Here is an 18,318-nt window from a genome sequence, read left to right on the forward strand (position 1 = left end):
ACACTTTTCCCTTCCACATAACTTTCTATTAATGTGCTTTGATACAGCACTTTGGGAACATCCAACTTCTCATGGAGGGTGTCAATGATGGTTTCCTGCACAACTGTCAGGTCAGCAGTCTTTCCCATGATTGTGCTTCCTACTGAACTAGACTGAGAGACCCTTTAAAGGCTCAGGAACCCTTTGCAGGTGTTATGGCTTAATTAGCTGATTAGAGTGGGACACTTTGAGCCTAGAATATTGAACCTTTTCACAATATTCTAATTTTCTGAGATTGTGGATTTGGAGTTTTCATGAGCTGTAAGCCATAATCATCTCAATTATGACAAATCACAGCATGAACTATCTTGCTTTGCATGTAATGAGTCTATCTCATATATTAGTTTCACCTTTTAAGTTGCATTACTGAAATAAATAAACTTTTGCACGATATTCTAATTTTTTGAATTTCACCTGTAAATTCAATACACAATAGCAACAATGGGAAAAAAGACTACTACATACCTGTTTCTTAAGCTGAGTTATTGGATGAAACTTGGTACAGTAATTATTTGCACAAGTCATTAACAGTTTTAAGGATTTGTGTTCCTGGTTTAAAGACATGTTAAAGTAAGTGACAAAAAAACAAAGAGATTTCAATCTTATTTCAATCATTTTCGCAAATAAATTCCTGCTGAAATTAAGGCAATGCACTGAAACGATTTTACTGGTTTATTACAAAATAAAAGTACCAAGATACTCCCTCCCCCCATTTGTGCAATTGTTTGTTGAAACAATCCTCAAAAAGATAGAGATGAGAATTTTAAAGAATAAAAGGCATCCTATTGTGATTTGCAAGGATAGAAAGGTATTTATACAGTGAATAGTTAATAGTTAAACTAGTTATGTTTACTTTTCTTTTTTTTGCCTTCAATTTCTTTTGATTGCTACTTTCTACTCTTTTTCTGAACTTTACATGTCATTGCTCCTCCTCAAATGCAACAGCAGAGTGGTATATGCATATAAAATCTTTCCTTTTCTTTTTCTTATGCCTAGTATAAGAATTATTCCTTAGTTTCTTGGCTTATTATTTCATACTCCTTTTCTCACTTTGCATAACACTGATAACCTTGAAAGGGAATAGTGTGATGAATATTAAGTATTACCTACATATGCATACCTGATGTGAGGAAATCTCTGAAGTCTAAATAAATAAGCTAATAAGGATAATAGAAACTAGGAAGGGGAATAAATGTAGTCGCATTGCCCCCCTCTTTAAAAATCCATATAAAAAGACAAATAACTGAATTTCCTTCTGGCTTTATTCCTCTATGTTACATTAAATGATATTCAGGATAGAAATTTCCCCTTCAGAAATACCGTATTTATCGGCGTATAACACGCACTTTTTCCCCCTGAAAATAGGGGGCAAATGATGTATGCGTGTTATACGCCGATGTCCAGGGAGCGGAATCCTCTTTAAGGGATCCCGTTCCCAATAGTGCCTAGCGGCGGCGCAGCGTCGTGACGTGATGTCAGCGCTGCGCCCGCCCCATATTTTTTTCCTGAAATTTCCCTCTTAAAGGGAATGCGTGTTATACGCCTGTGCGTGTTATACGCCGATAAATACGGTAATTTTTCAGGGAATATGGTAAACAAGTGCCCATCCAAAAATTAGGACTAACAGGTAGGCCACAGTTGCTCTGACTCCATAAAGAGAGATTTACAAATGCTATGCTATATGGAACAGGGAGGCAATGTACTCTAAATACAAAAACACTTGGATTAGAAAGTTACAACAGCATGATTTTAATGTACAGGTAGTCCTCAACTTATGGCTACAATTGAGCACAAGATTTATGCTGTTCAGTAAGAAATGCATTGAGTTTTGTCCCATTTTACAACTTTTCTTGCCAAATGTTAAAGTGAATCCCAATGTACATCACGTGACCATGAGGATGCTGCAATTGTCATAAGTGTGAAAAATTGTCATATGTCACTGTTTTCAGTGCCATTGTAACTTCAAACAGTCACTAATTGAATGGATGTAAGTCAAGGACTACCTCTATTTCTAAAATTTAAAGTAAGTTGGCATGTTCCTTACCTTAATGGAAGTCAAGTCATCCTGTGAAAATCTGCAGAGGAGTGTAATAGAAAATGAAAGCATGGAATTTGCTATTTCTCTTGGGAAGTGATTTAAGTTAATTTCTCCATGGCTCAGATGGTCTCTGACACGTGGGCCTTCTTGATGGTTCAAAAAATCCCAAAGAAATTCCTGCCAAATGTGCCAATAAGATGATTTTTTTTTTCTTCTTATCACTTGATCTACTGCAAATATTCTGGTTGTTTATAATCATGCACCAAAGAAAACTTTGGGGGAAGTCAAAACCCAACCCAAAATAGCAACCCTTACTTGTCATTTTTTGCAATAGCTGGAAAGAAACCACTTAAATCATTTTCCTTCTTTGATAATGAAAACTGAATGCCAAATTCTGTATATGTGTAACATTCTTACATGTCCATAACTGGACTGTTGTTTTTTTTAAATGGTGGCCTAATAAGGTAATATGTAATTCCTCCCCCAATCTAAAAAGCCTGTATGCTGCATATGAATACAGAAATCTATGTAGTTTCCTGTCTTCCAAGTAAGACTGACTAAAGATAACACTGCATTATACACTGAAATTATATTAATGACTTTTTAGATCTATAAAGTCAACTAGGCTTATTGTCAGAAACATGTACAGAGCATGAATTTGCGAACCTAGAAGCATTCAGCATTCCCAGCTGAAACACAAAAACCCCAAAAGTTAATTACATTACCATTGCTGATTCACCAAGGACTATGGGGAGCTGATTCATTTCTTCGTTATTCAACTGTTTTGCTAGTATCTACACAGGAAAAATAAGGGATGTGAAATACATTTAAAAATGAATGAAACAGGTTTTGATTTAATAACTCTGCAAACTTATTTAAGGAAAATCAGGCAGAATTATTGACTACGTTCTGGCCTTTGCAACATTTGCTCATATTTTTGCTATATCTTTTTTGCAAATATTAGATTCTTCTAGAACTTGACAATGCAAAATAGTACATCCTGGTTTCATCCTTACAAAATGGTCAGGGAACAATGTACATGTTGATATTTCACTTTATTATTTGCTTCTGCTCAGAACAATATGGTTTATAATATTCCAAGATGCATATTCCAACATATGGAACAATACATGGCATGCATCTTTTTCTTGGTGGAATGTAGGTCACAGCACGTTGGTTAAATAAGATAATAAGTTTCTGAATAAGAGATTGAACAGATTTGGAGATGTGGGATGGGCAGCACATAAATTTAATAAATATATAAAATATATTGAAATTGGTCAAATTAATAGACTCTAAAGAAAAAAGTAGTCTAGTATAGCCTTTATATGGGACCACAAAAATATATTTCTCTGGCAAGCACTGTATTCCCTCCCAAGTTAAGATGAGCAAGGAGTAACATACTGCCTTCTACACTATAAATATTCAGTACCCAATCTTGGATATTAAACCGGATTATTCTAACTCTACTGAATATTACTGATCTGGAACTAATTTGGACCTATCAAAGAAGGACACATTGTTATAATTGTAGTTTTTTTTCTCCCCATTTATGGAATGGTTTCTACTTTTCTTCTAATAAGAAACACGGACTGTTATAGTAATATAAAGCTTAATAATATATTTTTTAAAAAGCCTTCACTGAACATCCCATATTGTAATTTTAGCTAATTTTAGCATGCCAAGTTTAAAAGAATTGACTAGCACTTTATCAAATAAGTCAAAGAATCTTATAAAGAACTTACTTCATCAAAAGTTGTATACAGAGAAGATGACTAGAATATAATGAAAGAAAAATATTACTATTTCTAACATTTCATTTCCAGAATAAAACCTACTTTATATATAATTGGAAATAATATTTGTAGAGGCTAGAATGTGGTCGTGCATTTCTATACAGCTTTCTGACATTAAGTAATAAAAACAGTTTTGTTCACTGCCTTGTGTTACTTGTAAAAGTAATAAAGGCAGGATAAAAATATAATAACAATAACAACAACAACAACAATAATAGCCAAGCTGCATAAATACTGTATCAGTAACAAATAAGTTTTTTTCTGGGAACAATACAACCTGCATAATATTGAAAGTAGTTGCTAACTTCTCCTTTCTCTCTAAGACAATACAGAGGACTAAAATCTATATTCACCTGGTCACTTCTCCATCTCAAATATGCTAAAGCTGCAATGCTGTGGGTTCCTTACGACTGTAAAACTGTTTGAAAATTTCTTCACCAAAGCCAGAGACAAACATTGGAGAAAAATGAAGATTGAGATTCCATCTCCCAGTTCTTATGGAATCTTTTCAGCCCCTAGAATAAGATTTTTGAAACTTGGCAACTTCCTGATATGCAGACTTCCTTACCTAAAATTCCTGAGTCAGCATGGTGATTGTGAAGTCTATGCCCTGAAATTTTTCAAAGCTGGAAAACACTACTGTAGAGCAATATATGGATAGATTTGGGAATATTCTGTTTGTACGTACATTGACAGAGGCTGGAATCTTGTACATCTTGAGGTTCTAAGACAGGGGTGTCTCAACTTGAAATGACACATTGTCATCATGTGACGTATCACAACCTTTTCCCCTTCGCTAAACCGGGGTGGGCGTGGCCAGTGCATGACACATCTGGCCTGCAGACCATGAGTTTGACACCCCTGTTGTAAGATGTGTACAGAATTGGAAGAGAATCATACCACCCCATATGGGTTTCTTTCATGCTCTTAACGGAGACAGCAATTAAAAAAAGAGTGGGGATATTTTTAAAATGCCTCTTTGTTTTTATTATGACTTTTGGGCTTTATACTGGTTGAGTTTTTAATTTATTGGAGTGGTGGGTCCAAAATTGTTCATTTTTCTGGACTGCGCTTATCTGCATTGATGATTCTCCACCTATATTGTACCCTGAGTATAACGAATACATACCGGTTGTATTAAATAAAAACCTATTTTATTATGAACTTGGAACAAACAACCACATTCATTTTGAATGGATTGTATTCTAATTGACTAAAACTTGAAATATTTTCAGCATTCTGCCCTAAGGAATAATATGAATGTGAAATAGTTTATGGTCCCTCTTTTATTTGTCCATCCTGCATTTTACACAAATCATAACTTGCAGGAAGAAAGCAGAAAAGTTGATAATAAACAATTTTAGGAATGCAGCAAGGTGCATAAAGTATTTAGTTTATATTTTATTTATTTATATATGCATGCCTTTGAGATGGTATTTATTTTTGGCAACTGCCTGGACAGGTCCTTGTAGTTTTCTTGGTAAGATTTCTGAAGTGGCTTGCCATTGCCTGCTTCATATGACTGAGAGAGGATGACTGGCCCCAAGGTTCAGTTTTCAGCAAAAATTGTAAGTTAAAACAGGATACTAATGCCCTGCAAGGAGGCAGACAGGTATAATAATGTACTGTAAATTATGGTGTAAGGTATTTGTTTGTAAATGAAGAGTAACTCAAAGTTATTTCTTTTGCACATTGTGACGTACTACAGTAGAATAGGATGTGGAAAAAGGAGGGAAACATGTAATTCTAACATTAAAATGTGCCTTAGCAATGAGCCACATTTTACACTTCACTGAGCAGTTAAGGGGAACAATAATTGAACAGATTCAAATTACTTTCATGTACAGATTGATGAGAGAAAATGTCTCAAATGCCAGTAGGCATATTTTTACTGGGTAAAAACATAATGTGTTACATAAATTCCTTTGTCAAAGGGGATTATGGAGCAAAGACCTATAAATAACTTAAGCAATTTAAACAATGGTATCAACATAAAAGCATTCATATATAAAGACTAATCTGAAATATAGTGTGCATAATTTTCAACAAATTTTGATGTTTTTTTTAAAAAAAACATATGGATAACAATAAAAATATTTACCTCAGCTGTCATTAGTCTGCTTGGACATTTATTAACTGCTGTAAAGAGTACTCTAAGCCCACCTTCCAGCTGAGGAAGTAGCAAAATGACACAATCTGCATACCTGAAATAAATATTGAGCAGCACATGTTGTTCTTACTTTATACAGAACTTTTTAAAAACTATTCAGATGCCATAACCTGTGATAATAGAGAATCTTACTGTGCTTGGAACATACTGTTAATTGGTCAGTGAATGGGGTAGTCCTTAGATTCTACCAAACAACAGTAGCTTATGGAATGCAGAATGGGACAACTTGCTGTAGCTGACTGGCCATGACTAAATTGCCATGGCTGATTCGCCGAGGGGCACCTCACTGTGGGATAAGCCCTGGCCCACTTGCCATGGCTGACTTGTCCCGGGAAAATGTTATAATGGGTCTTGTCCCAGCCGACTTGCCATGGCCAACTTGATGTGAGATAAGCCCCAGCCAACTTGCCACAGTTAACTCATCCCAGGACAAGGGTATAATGGGTCTCCACCTGGTTAACACAATGTGGCCAGTTCGATGCAGGACAACATACCACAGCCTCAAGACAACTTGCTGTGGAACAAGCCCCAGTCGACTCTCTGCAGCCGACTCACCCCGAGACAATGATATAATGGATGTGCAACTCTGAATAAAAGCTCCAGCAGGCATCTCTTCTCAAAATAACTACAAATCTCCAACATACACTAATCACAGACCATTCAGGCTGCAAAAAAAAAGCAGAAGGTGGTTTTTATATAGATCAAAATGTAAACAAACAGTCAAATTATCTGAAAATTAATTTTATTTGGCCTGGGAGCCATTATACAGCTCCCTTAATTTGGTTTCCTTTTTTAAAATAACACCAATGAATAGACAGGGCAGGTATTCTATAGAAAAGAATGCCACTTCTTTTTTGCCTAATTAACAGTGCTAGCCATGATTATGCCTTTTGTTTTGATGTTCCATAGAACATTTTTATTATATTGATACAAACCCTTTCTTTGTGACTGGGATATGCACAATACAAAGATAAATGGGCTAAACTTATTGAGGATGGATTGCCAATGAACACTGAAAACAAGGAGAGAGAGAAAAAAGGAAAATATGGCCTAATGGAATATTGGGGAGGAAAAACATTCAACAAATATTGATTTATTAATATTGAAAATTAAATATTTCCAAGCTGCTGTTGATCAAATGCAGATAGTAGTGGCAAGTATCAAATTGGATGGATTACAGCAGAACCATTTCTGATCTGAAGGTGGTTTAGAAGAAAGGGCTATAATAGTAGGTTAGAAACACTCTATCCAGTTTTCCTAATAAATTCATTTTATGTATAATTATAATGTATGTCCAATAACCAGTCCTGGAATGAAACTCGTCTGCCAACTTAATTGGGTTCCACACATGAGGTTCAAGTTGAGAAATCACCTTGCCTATCCCAACCAGATACTAATTCAAGGAGGCCCTGTCATGACTTGATAATCACTAGTCTCTTAATTTCCAATCACTTTTCCTTTCCTTAATTTGATAGGCATCTTGAAGACTGCTGGCTTTCATTCCAAGGAATAATACATATATGCATACATATAAAATATACACTGCAACACATATTGGACTAGTTCCTGGTGATGCATTACTTTATTGTGATCAGAACCTCCTTTGTAGATGGACAGAGAAATTCCTCCCACTTTCATAAGAAAGATTAGAAAACTGAACATTTCTATTGTTTTGATGTAGCACATGTTCAGGGAAGTGTTCTCTTGTCATCACACTGATCCTCTTGCTTGATTACAGTTGCCTTTGTTACTTGTTGACTCAAATACACCTCATAGTTTTTCAATACTTAGGGGGATGAATGTATCATCTCCTCTGCTGATATTCAGCAAAAGGTGCATGGATGGGGAATAAAAGCTTCCTCCTGTTGTGTTAAATAGATAGTTATCCCGTGTTGAATTGACCGCGGAAAGTTGTCCTGCATCAAGTCGGCTGGGATGAATTAGTCAGGACTTTTTGTCCTAGGTCCTATGGAATTTTATGCCAAAGATTGCAAGGAATGACAACTTATGGGCAATAGGTAAATGACCTCTAATAAATTATGCCCTGCATTCCAATTACATTAAACTACACATTAACATTGTTACCTTGCCTGCTGGAATGAAGTTATTGCAGCAATCCAAAAAGGGATCATAGTCTTTAGCACAATATTAGATTTTGTTACTAATTCCTCAGCCAATGACAAGAGTTCTTGATTCAGATCTGTAAAACAGAAGAGAGGAACTTGCATTGACACTGAACTTTTGTTGCATTATAAAAAAAAATTATTGTGGAGAAAAATTATAATTAAAATCTATGGTATTAAGATAATCTTCAAATGCCAAATCTAGTGCATCTTTACTGATTTTTTACATTTTCAAAGAAGATTTTCCTACAGCAGAAACACATTAAAAAAACCAAAGCAAAGCATTCTGTATTTGAATCATTTTATCTTATTTTACCCTCCTTCTCACAAAGATGTTCCCAGAGGCTGAATAGAAATAAGACCATACTATCTCCCATATTACCACCTCTTACAATACTAAACACAGTATCAATAGTAGGGACCTTCAAATTTCTAGATTTTATCATATCACGAGACCTAAAATGGACACCTAACATCAAAAACGTCATCAAAAAAGTACAACAAAGAATGTTCTTTCTGCGCCAACTCAGAAAGCTCAAACTGCCCAAGAAGCTGCTGATCCAGTTCTACAGAGGAATTATTGAGTCTATCACCTGCACCTCTATAACTGTCTGGTTTGGTTCTGCAACCCAACAGGATAGTCACAAACTTCAGAGAGTAATTAGGACTGCAGAAAAAACGATTACTACCAACCTGCCTTCAATAGTGGACCTGTATACTGCACGAGTCAAAGAGAGCTGTGAAAATATTTAGTCTTAGAGACCCCTCACATCCTGGACATAAACTATTTCAACTCCTACCCTCAAAATGATGCTATAGAGCACTGAACACCAGAACAACTAGACACAAGGTCAGTTTTTTCCTGAAAGCCATCATTCTGCTATACAAATAATTCCCTCAACACTGTTCAACTATTACAAAGTCAGCACTATTACTGTTAATCTTCTCATCACTCCTTATCACCCCTCCCCTCCCACTTGTGATTGTAGGACTGTAACTTTGTCACTTGTATCCTTACGATTTATATTGACTGTTTTCTAGTATGATTTGATTGCTTATTGTACCCTATGACTATTATTAAGTGTTGTACCTTATGATTCTTGAGTCTTGACAAACGTATCTTTTCTTTTATGTACATCGAGAGCATTTGCACCAAGATAAATTCCTTGTGTGTCCAACACTTGACCAATAAAGAATTTTAATTTAATCTAATGAATTCTAAGACAGTATCTGTTTTCAGATTTACAATTTAAAACATATGACTCAAAAGCAAAATGGGCCGAGAGCAAGAAGGATAAAAAGAAAATTTAGATACCAGTTACCAATAAAGATCACACGTATCAACTGGACAACTTAACTACCGCTACCGTACTGATCATGAACAGCAACAATGAAGTGGTATTTTAATGATTTTTTATATAACAGATTTAAGCAAGAGAAGTAAACAGACAAACAAACACATTTAAGCCCCTCACACCCATTGTTTGGAAAAGCCTGACCTAAAATTGGAGTTTTTGTTTTTCTAGCTCTTTCAGACAAACATGTGGCTTAAAAAAAGTTTGAGAATCCATAATAATGTCATTCTTTTCTCTGAAGTATCACTTGTTTTCTTCTGCTTCTTTTATGCATTTTATGTTACATTGTATATTTTTAATAATTCAAATAATTCGGAGTTCAAAACATCAGTCTTGAAATTGAAAATCCCTCTGTAGGCTATTTCTTAAATGTCTGCATTCAAAACAGCTCAGTCCAACTTGAAAATCTTCCAAACTGACTAATGCAGCCAGCTTTGCATTTGAAACAATTGCCACACATTTGATAGGGATTACTTTGAATGTAAATGGTTCAACTCAAACTGCTTTACATGCTTCTAAAATCTATTACATTTAAACACACCTCTAAAAAGTGTTCCGTGAATACAGGTAATCCTTGACTTACGACCATGATTGAGCCCAAAATTTATGTTGCTAATTGAGAAATTTGTTAAGTGAGTTTTGCTCCATTTTACAACTTTTCTTGTCACATTTGCTAAGTGAATCATTGCATTTGTTAAATTAGTAACCTGGTTGCTAAGTGAATCTGTCTTCCCCATTGACTTTGCTTGTCAGAAGGTTGCAAAAGGAGATCACAAGACTCCAGTCTTGAATCACTTGTAAAGCATCCAAATGTAAATCACATCACTATAGGGATGCTGCAATGGTCACAAGTAACTTTTTTCAGCATTGTTGTAACTTCAAACAAGCTGTTCACTAAATAAACTGTTGCTAGTTGAGGACTACCTGTATATCAGTCATTTATTTTCAAATGCACAGACTCCACAGGTGTTGTAGTTTTCCTTCTCAATTTAGTGTTCTCCAGTAATTTCCAACTGGCTTGATCTATATGAGAAAACATTTGACAACTCTTCAATCCCCATTTGGAAGCAGATTTGGTAAGATGGCTGGCTATCTTCCTGTTGTATCTACAACTCAGACAAACCCATCCCTCATCTGTAGAACATATAGAATTGGCCATAGGTGATGTCCATATGTACATACTCACCAGAACCAAATAAATTAATTCACTTTTTAATGTTCTTTGTACCTAGAACACAGCTTTAACTCCAGGAAGATACATTTGCATAAAGATTGTAGTGCTCTGGAGTCTTGTGATCTCTTTTTGCAACCTTCCGACAAGCAAAGTCAATGGGGAAGAGCTAGCTAAAAGTGAAACCGAAATAACTTCAAAATAAATATACATACATACATACATACATACATATTTGTTTTCTTAAGTTTTTGTGGGTATTTATATGTATGGTATTCAGCTTTGTTCGGGTATTTTCCCACGTCGTTATAGTTGTGCTTTTAAAGTTGTAGCAACGTTTCGGCAGAATCTCATCTGCCATCATTAATTAAATTAAATTTAAAACAGAAATGGCTGTGAAAGTCTGACTCACAGACGAACACTATACAGAAGCCGGCAGCCAATCAAGCTACAAAAAGAGCCAAAAAACAGACAGAAGATATTAGAAACACCAATCAAGCAGAACACAGCAAACTCCAAGACCAATAAACACAGACCAAGACTCCCAACTAATCAGGATGAAGAAAAAACCATCCTGGCACAGCAATAGGCTGCCCCAAATTTAAATCTGAAACCACTGTAAAAGTCTGACTCACAGATGAACACTATACAGAAGCCTGATGATGGCAGATGAGATTCTGCCGAAACGTTGCTACAACTTTAAAAGCACAACTACAATGACGTGGGAAAATACCCAAACAAAGCTGAATGCCATACATGTAAGTACTCGCGAAAACTTTATATACACACACACACACACACACACACACACACACACAGAGAGAGAGAGAGAGAGAGAGAGAGAGAGAGAGAGAGAGAGAGATATTTTAAGATGATAGCTATGAACCATCTTCAACAGTGAACCATGAAAACAAATACCTGGAAATATATGTAGCTCTTTCAAGTGAATGAAAGATACATAGGGTCGATGAATTAAAGCAGAGTGAGCCTGAAGGCAGTAATTATTAAGCAGTTGCCCCAATCCAGCTGTTAAAAAAAGTAGCATGGAGAAATATCTATGGAAAATAAGATATACAATGCAGTAGAAAATGTAACCACATCAATCTTTCCCAAAGAATAAAGTTAAAATAAATATTCAAATGTCTTGAAATAGAAGTATTCATAAAAATATAAATTACAATCCTTCACAATTAATTACTGGCATCTCATTTAGATATGAATAGTCTATTCCTTTCTAAATTAATAAATCTTCCTTCAATTATTGTTCAATTATGTTTCTAACTCTGTAGCAACTAGAACAAAAGAATCACAATTAATTTTACTTACTTGACAGGAATCTCTTTAGCTGACACAAATCCGTGCCACAAAATATTACGAAGATTTAGACTATCTGGAGACCCAATGAACACCTTCAGAACATCCATCTAATTTGAACAAAAAGTAAATAGTGCAGAACAAGTGAACCACACAAATTTCCTATCCTGTAAAACCTCTCTATAAAACCTGACTCACTGGATGCCACCTTCCAATCTTTATTTAAATATCACCTACCCCATTTTTATTCAATATTTACTAACAGCCCTGTTATATTAATATTGTTCAAAGTCTGCCATTAAGGAAAAATAAAGTGTATTTAAATAAATGTAAATATATTTAATAGTTAAACATTTTTAATTAGAAATTAAAAATCTAATACTCACCACTGGTTGCCCAAAGATAGAAACGAATTCCTGAGATGCAAGCAAATCTCTTAAAAGAAAAGGACAGTCTTTCCCAATTAATAAGAATACCTAAAAGGCAACATATTTCACTCTGAATATTTTCTCTTCCCAGTCAATGTATTTTTTAAATATAAATAGAAAGAACAAGTTCAAAATGCATATAGACAGTGTGTTGCCTGGTTACAATTCTTTTGAATAATATTCATCATGGTAATAATAATAGTATTCTCTAATAATAAACATATAATAACACTGGTTTTCCCTCATAATGTTGATAAATATTGTTAGTACTAATCAAAATTAATTAAAATTAATAAGTTACAGCGGTCAACCTTAAAATTAAAATTAAACTTTCTCTTATAGTTTTTGAAGTTCTAACTCCTGCTTCGCTCGTTTAACCATCAATAAAACAGATCCCATACCTCAAAATATTCAGTTTTCCTTTTAATTTCAAATATTAGTTTATTCATTTCTGCGCATTCTAACATTTTTGTTATCTTGTTATTTTCTTCTGTGGGGATCTCCTTGCCCTTCCAATGTTGTGCGAACACTATTCTGGCTGCTGCTGATACAATTATTACTAAATATGCATTCTTTTTACTATATTTGTTTGGTATGATGCCCAACAGAAAAATTTCTGGTTTTAAATCTATATGTTCCTTTATCATTTTTTCTAGCTAGGTCTGTATTTTAGTCCAATATTTTTTGCTTTCGGACATGTCCACCACATGTGGTAATACGAGCCCGGGGTTTGGTTGCACTTCCAACGCTTGGCCAACATATTCTTGAACATTCTAGCTAATTTTGCTGGGGGAAAGTGCCATCTATAAGACATTTTGTATGTGTTTACTTTATATGCGGTGGATGTTGTTAATTTATAGTTTCTGTTCCACAACTTTTGCCATTTGTCCAATTCTATCGAATACCCAAAATTGTTAGCCCAAGCTATCACGGTTTCCTTTACCTCCTCCTCTTCCATTCTAATAATCAATAAATAATTATAGAATTTTTAATCAGTTTCTCCTCCGGTCCTATTAAAATTTGATCCAATTCTGGATCCAATACATTCTGTCAATGTATTTGTTAAAAGCATCATATCAAATTCCTCTTTTATATTTAAAGGGTAATTTGAAGCAAAGCAGCACAGAAACATAATGACATTATGTTTTCATAATTCATTGGAAATGAATTATTTCATCCAAGCAAAGAAGCATGAAGTAACTTCATATCAATTCTTGGATCATCAAAGCATTACAAAGTGTGGCTTATACCTGCCTGTGTAGACTTTTGCAAGAAGATGCATCCAAAGATAGCTCAAATCAGGAGCCCAAAAACATGGATGTAAGCTAAGTGGTGCTATTAGTAAATCTTTTTGGCTGAAATGATTTGAAGCAATTGGGGAAGTTGCCCAACAATCTTTAATTGTGAATCCACCTGGTTTATTGTCTTATGAATGCTAAACGCCTGAGCTTGGTTCAGTCACCTCGACTCCACCCCATGCAAGGGATTACCAGGTTGTTAAAATAAAAAAAAAGTCCTATGAATGCTTTGATAGTCTTGTCTTTACTCCCAAATGCACATGAACTGAAGGACTGCAGAAAACTCAGTTATTATTGTAAGACATCAGGTTTATCATACACAAAAAAACTAAAATGGATTCTTCATTGTTATTGATATTAAAAATGCTCCAGCTAAAAACTGCCCAGTAATGAGGTATAATTAGAAGATTGCTCCTTTTTGACTTCCCTGCTTCTTGGCCTAAAGCTTCCAGACTGAGACATTGTAATGAATTTGCACTGTAATGTAAGACACATCTAGCATGGGATAAGCCCCATTGAGATTAAAGTAAAAGTTGTCAAATAAATATGTCTATGAACTGTTATTTATCAAAACTTGACTGACTTTGCTTAGCTTTCTGTAAATGTATTATAGGAGTATTTATGGGTGCATATTGTATTAGTCATACAGAATAGAGTGCTTTGGATCATTGCTTTTAATATTGCAAGATTTATAACTCCAAGAGAGGTTTCAAATTCTACATACCGAACAATCGGTGACCTTTTAATTAATAAACAAGGAAATGAAACACTGATTCCTTGAGTGTAAAAAAGGATCTCATTGACCTGAAGTTTGACATATTCCAATATTTTAGCACTTACATCACCCAAGGCTCGTTCCAAACATGACGTAAGCTTCATTAAACTGAGTGCAACTGCTGCATCCTGTGGATTCTTTATGGTATCAAGCATTTCCAGAAATATCTGTAGTTTATTCAAGATGGAAAAATTAAGTGTAAGGCAAATTGCTGGGAGGCAGAAGCCGAAGGGTGAGGGCCGGTGGGTAGGTGGGGCTTTGGCTACATTTGCTGTATAATTTGCACAGACATTTCCACCCAAATTTGGGGTGGGAAAAAAGTGCATCTTATACACCAAAAAATACAGTATGTTTCTGCTACAGAATTGGAAATGACCAAAAAATTATCAAAATAACTATAACCATCCACCAAATCCTATCAGCTATCTTATACAGTTCATGAAGTAGCTACAAAATAAATTGCTCTAGATCGGGGTTGCCAACCTTTTCAACCTCGGGGACCACCAAACTCAGAATTTTAAATCCCGAGGTCCACTAATACAATGTTTTTTAAAAAGATAATATATTTAATATAAAATTTTTATTTCTTATATTAAATATAAATTTAATATTAAAAATATTTTTATTATATACATACATACATACATACACACACACACACACACACACACACACACACACACACATATATTCTTAAGTTTTTGTGGGTACTTACATGCGTGGTATTCAGCTTTGTTCGGGTATTTTCCCATGTCATTATAGTTGTACTTTTAAAGTTGTAGCAACGTTTCGGCAGAATCTCATCTGCCATCATCAGGCTTCTGTATTGTGTTCATCTGTGAGTCAAGACTTTCACACCTGTTTCAGTTTTAAATTTGGGGCTAGCCTACTGCTGTGCCAGAATGGTTTTTTCTTCATCATGATTGGTTGGGAAGCTTGTACTCACAAACAAAAAAATCGCCACACCACAAGCCAGGCAAACACCTGGGCACAAACAGACCCCCCCCCATACCTCCTGCTCAAACACACCCCAACCAGGCACCCAGGTGAAACCTAGCTTCCTAATAAATGATAGCTGTCTGTTTACTCAGAGCCAAACCGCACTAAAAGCCTCCAATACAGGAACACAATGTTACCAGCCAATCAAGACCAAAAAAAGCCACAAAACAGACAGAAGATATTAGAAACACCAAATCAAGCAGAACACAGCAAACTCCAAGACCAATAAACACAGACCAAGACTCCCAACCAATCAGGATGAAGAAAAAACCATTCTGGCACAGTAGTAGGTTAGCATCAAATTTAAAACAGGAACGGCTGTGAAAGTCTAACTCACAGACGAACGCTATACAGAAGCCTGATGATGGCAGATGAGATTCTGCCGAAACGTTGCTAAAACTTTAAAAGCACAACTATAATAATGTGGGAAAATACCCGAACAAAGCTGATGTATGCATGTATGTATACGTATACATATACATACATGTTTTCTTAAGTTTTCGCTTAAGTTTTCGCTTATATATACCATACATACATATTTAATTATAACAAAATCATAAATGCTTAATCATAACTGTGGGGCAGAGTGAAGGGAAAGGCCTCTCTCATCCTTGGGGGGGGGGGAAGAGGGAGGATTTAAGAAGTCACATGGTACCTGGAGGCTGGCAAGATCTGGACAGGGAGGAACCGGCTCCCCACAAATGGAAGAAAAGCAGAGCCATCTCATATCTCCCCCAAGTCAGAGGAAACCTCTCCTTCCTTTGCCAGGTGTGGCTGCCTGGAGTTAATTGGGGGAGGGAAGGAGGGCCGGGCTGGAATCGCTGACGGGCTCCTAATAACCAGGCAACACCCCCCCCCTTCAGCCTCCACATAAGAAGAGGACCCCCCAAGGCTAAGCTCCAGGTTTCTCCTGTCACTTCCAAGCAGAGAAGGATCCCTCCGTGTGGAGGCTGAAGGGGGGCGGGTGTCGAGTCTAGAAAAGCTGGAGCACTCGACTGCACAAACAGGCTGGTTATTAGGAACCCGTCTTCCTCAGTACTCTTTTGGTCTGGGCATTTGGTCTCTCCCCCCCATCCCATGCCAAAGGAAAGCCAACCGGGATTCTCCTTTCCTCCTACCCTTCCCCCCACTCAATCTTACTTCGGGACAAAGGAGAGTGGGCTGGAAACGTGTGTTGGCTTTTCCTTTCTTGGAAAGGTGTGTTGCCTTTCTCTGGTGCTCGCTCGCAATTCTTCACCCTGACATCTCTGCTCCCCCTCCCCGCCCCCCGGAAAAGCAAGCAAGCAGAAACAGCTCTTGCTGGGGTGAAAGAGCAGAGATCGGAAGACACAGGGAACAGAACGCGGCGCTTTTCAAAGGCAGCAGTTTCCATCTTCTCTTGCCTATTCCTTCCTCGATCTCAGCTCTTTCGTCCCAGCAAGATCTATGTTTCTGCTTGCCTTTCCTGTGCTTTCCCTGGGAAGCAGTGGCTGGGGCTGTGTGTGTGTGTGGGGGGGGGGGCAGCAGAGCAGAGCGCCAAGAGGGATGAGAAAACTGATGCCGACACCCCATTCTGGACCTCTGAACTGGATGGTGAGCGCAGACTTGCCCACTCCGCCCCCTCCCACCACCACCAGCCAGTATTTTTCTTGCCCTGGGATGTCCCTACAGCCCATGGCCATCGAGGAAGAGCCCAGGCCAGGAGATGCAAACTGGAAGGTGTGGGAGTGCCACGCAGTTGCAAGTAGAGCGGCATTCCTGCACCTTCCGGCCATCTCCATTGCTGCTTCAGCCCGCCTGTGCCATCCCACTCTTGCTGCAATAGCACCATTACCTTGTCCTGCCCAGCGAGGGCTGTACTGCTCGGCTGAAGAGTGGGAGCCAGCGGGTAGGCAGGCTTTGGGGGGTGTTTTGGGGGGACATTTCTCTGCGGCCCACCAAAATTTTCTCACGGCCCACCGGTTGGCGACCACTGCTCTAGATTTATTTTAGTTACATGGGAGAGAAGGCCTGAATGATTTGCTTTCTTTTTTTCTAATTGATTTCCATTTGGATGGACAATTTTATCACAGCTCTAAATCGGGGGTAACCATCTCTGTATCAGAGCACAATTCCTTTGTGGAAAACCCAGAGAACTATACATTATCAGAATAAATATCCTAGACTCACTAGTATTTTTGAAGTCAAAACACATTTTTGAGAGAATATTGCCTATTTGGAGAACCCTGTGCTGTTGTAGTCTCAAAGCCTAATTTTTCCTACCAAAACGTATTTATAACTGGCTACAGTGTGTGAATATATCTCCATTTAATATTATTCGTTTATTGTGTTTTTTAAGCTAGGTGAAATATTAATATATATTTCAAGTTCATGTATGGTATGCCATTCTCCAGAAGCCCACAACCTTTTGAGCACCAAGGACCAATTCAGTGGAGAGAGGTTTTTCTGTGGACTGGAGGGTGCATGGGTGTGCTACCTGCATCCTGTGGACGGGACTTTGCTTGTTTATATGGCATGGTTTCTGGCATATTGCAGACCGATGCCGGTCCATGAACTGGGAGTTGGGGACTCCTGCCATACGCTGAAGAAATGTGTATGTATGTATGTATTTATTTATGTATGTGTATTCATCCATAAATTTGGAACAGGGATCCAATCCAATCCAACATTTTCCTACCTCTGGGCAGTTTGTCCATTGAAGCCACACCACAAACTGGTTTTCAAATTGTTCCACTGTAAGTGATTTCAAATGCAAGTGAATAGATTCACATAAAGGACCTAAAGATCTCACACTATTGATATAATCCAGTGTTGGATCTAAAAAACAAAAACA

At 36.9% G+C, this 18,318-nt stretch overlaps 1 protein-coding gene across 3 annotated transcripts in view; it reads right to left on the reverse strand.

Moving 5' to 3' along the window:
• The window catches only part of ERMARD (ER membrane associated RNA degradation), a 40,218-nt gene that overhangs the window by 10,296 nt on the left and 11,604 nt on the right, over window positions 1-18,318 (reverse strand). For 2 of the 3 annotated variants that reach the window (XM_026705138.2, XM_026705137.2), the window contains exons 3-13: window positions 18,163-18,302; window positions 14,573-14,674; window positions 12,393-12,482; window positions 12,019-12,116; window positions 11,611-11,747; window positions 8,129-8,243; window positions 5,975-6,077; window positions 3,823-3,852; window positions 2,803-2,871; window positions 2,084-2,254; window positions 505-588 (exon numbers count right to left, since the gene is read on the reverse strand). In XM_026705138.2, coding sequence (XP_026560923.1) covers window positions 505-588; window positions 2,084-2,254; window positions 2,803-2,871; window positions 3,823-3,852; window positions 5,975-6,077; window positions 8,129-8,243; window positions 11,611-11,747; window positions 12,019-12,116; window positions 12,393-12,482; window positions 14,573-14,674; window positions 18,163-18,302 — 1,139 coding nt within the window. The remainder of the gene's footprint in view (window positions 1-504; window positions 589-2,083; window positions 2,255-2,802; window positions 2,872-3,822; window positions 3,853-5,974; window positions 6,078-8,128; window positions 8,244-11,610; window positions 11,748-12,018; window positions 12,117-12,392; window positions 12,483-14,572; window positions 14,675-18,162; window positions 18,303-18,318) is intronic. The other variant, XM_087937910.1, reaches the window with a different exon arrangement.

Source organism: Pseudonaja textilis, chromosome 1 (assembly GCF_049901715.1).
Source record: "Pseudonaja textilis isolate UNSWEBS1 chromosome 1, rPseTex1.2, whole genome shotgun sequence".
Lineage (NCBI taxonomy): Eukaryota > Metazoa > Chordata > Lepidosauria > Squamata > Elapidae > Pseudonaja > Pseudonaja textilis.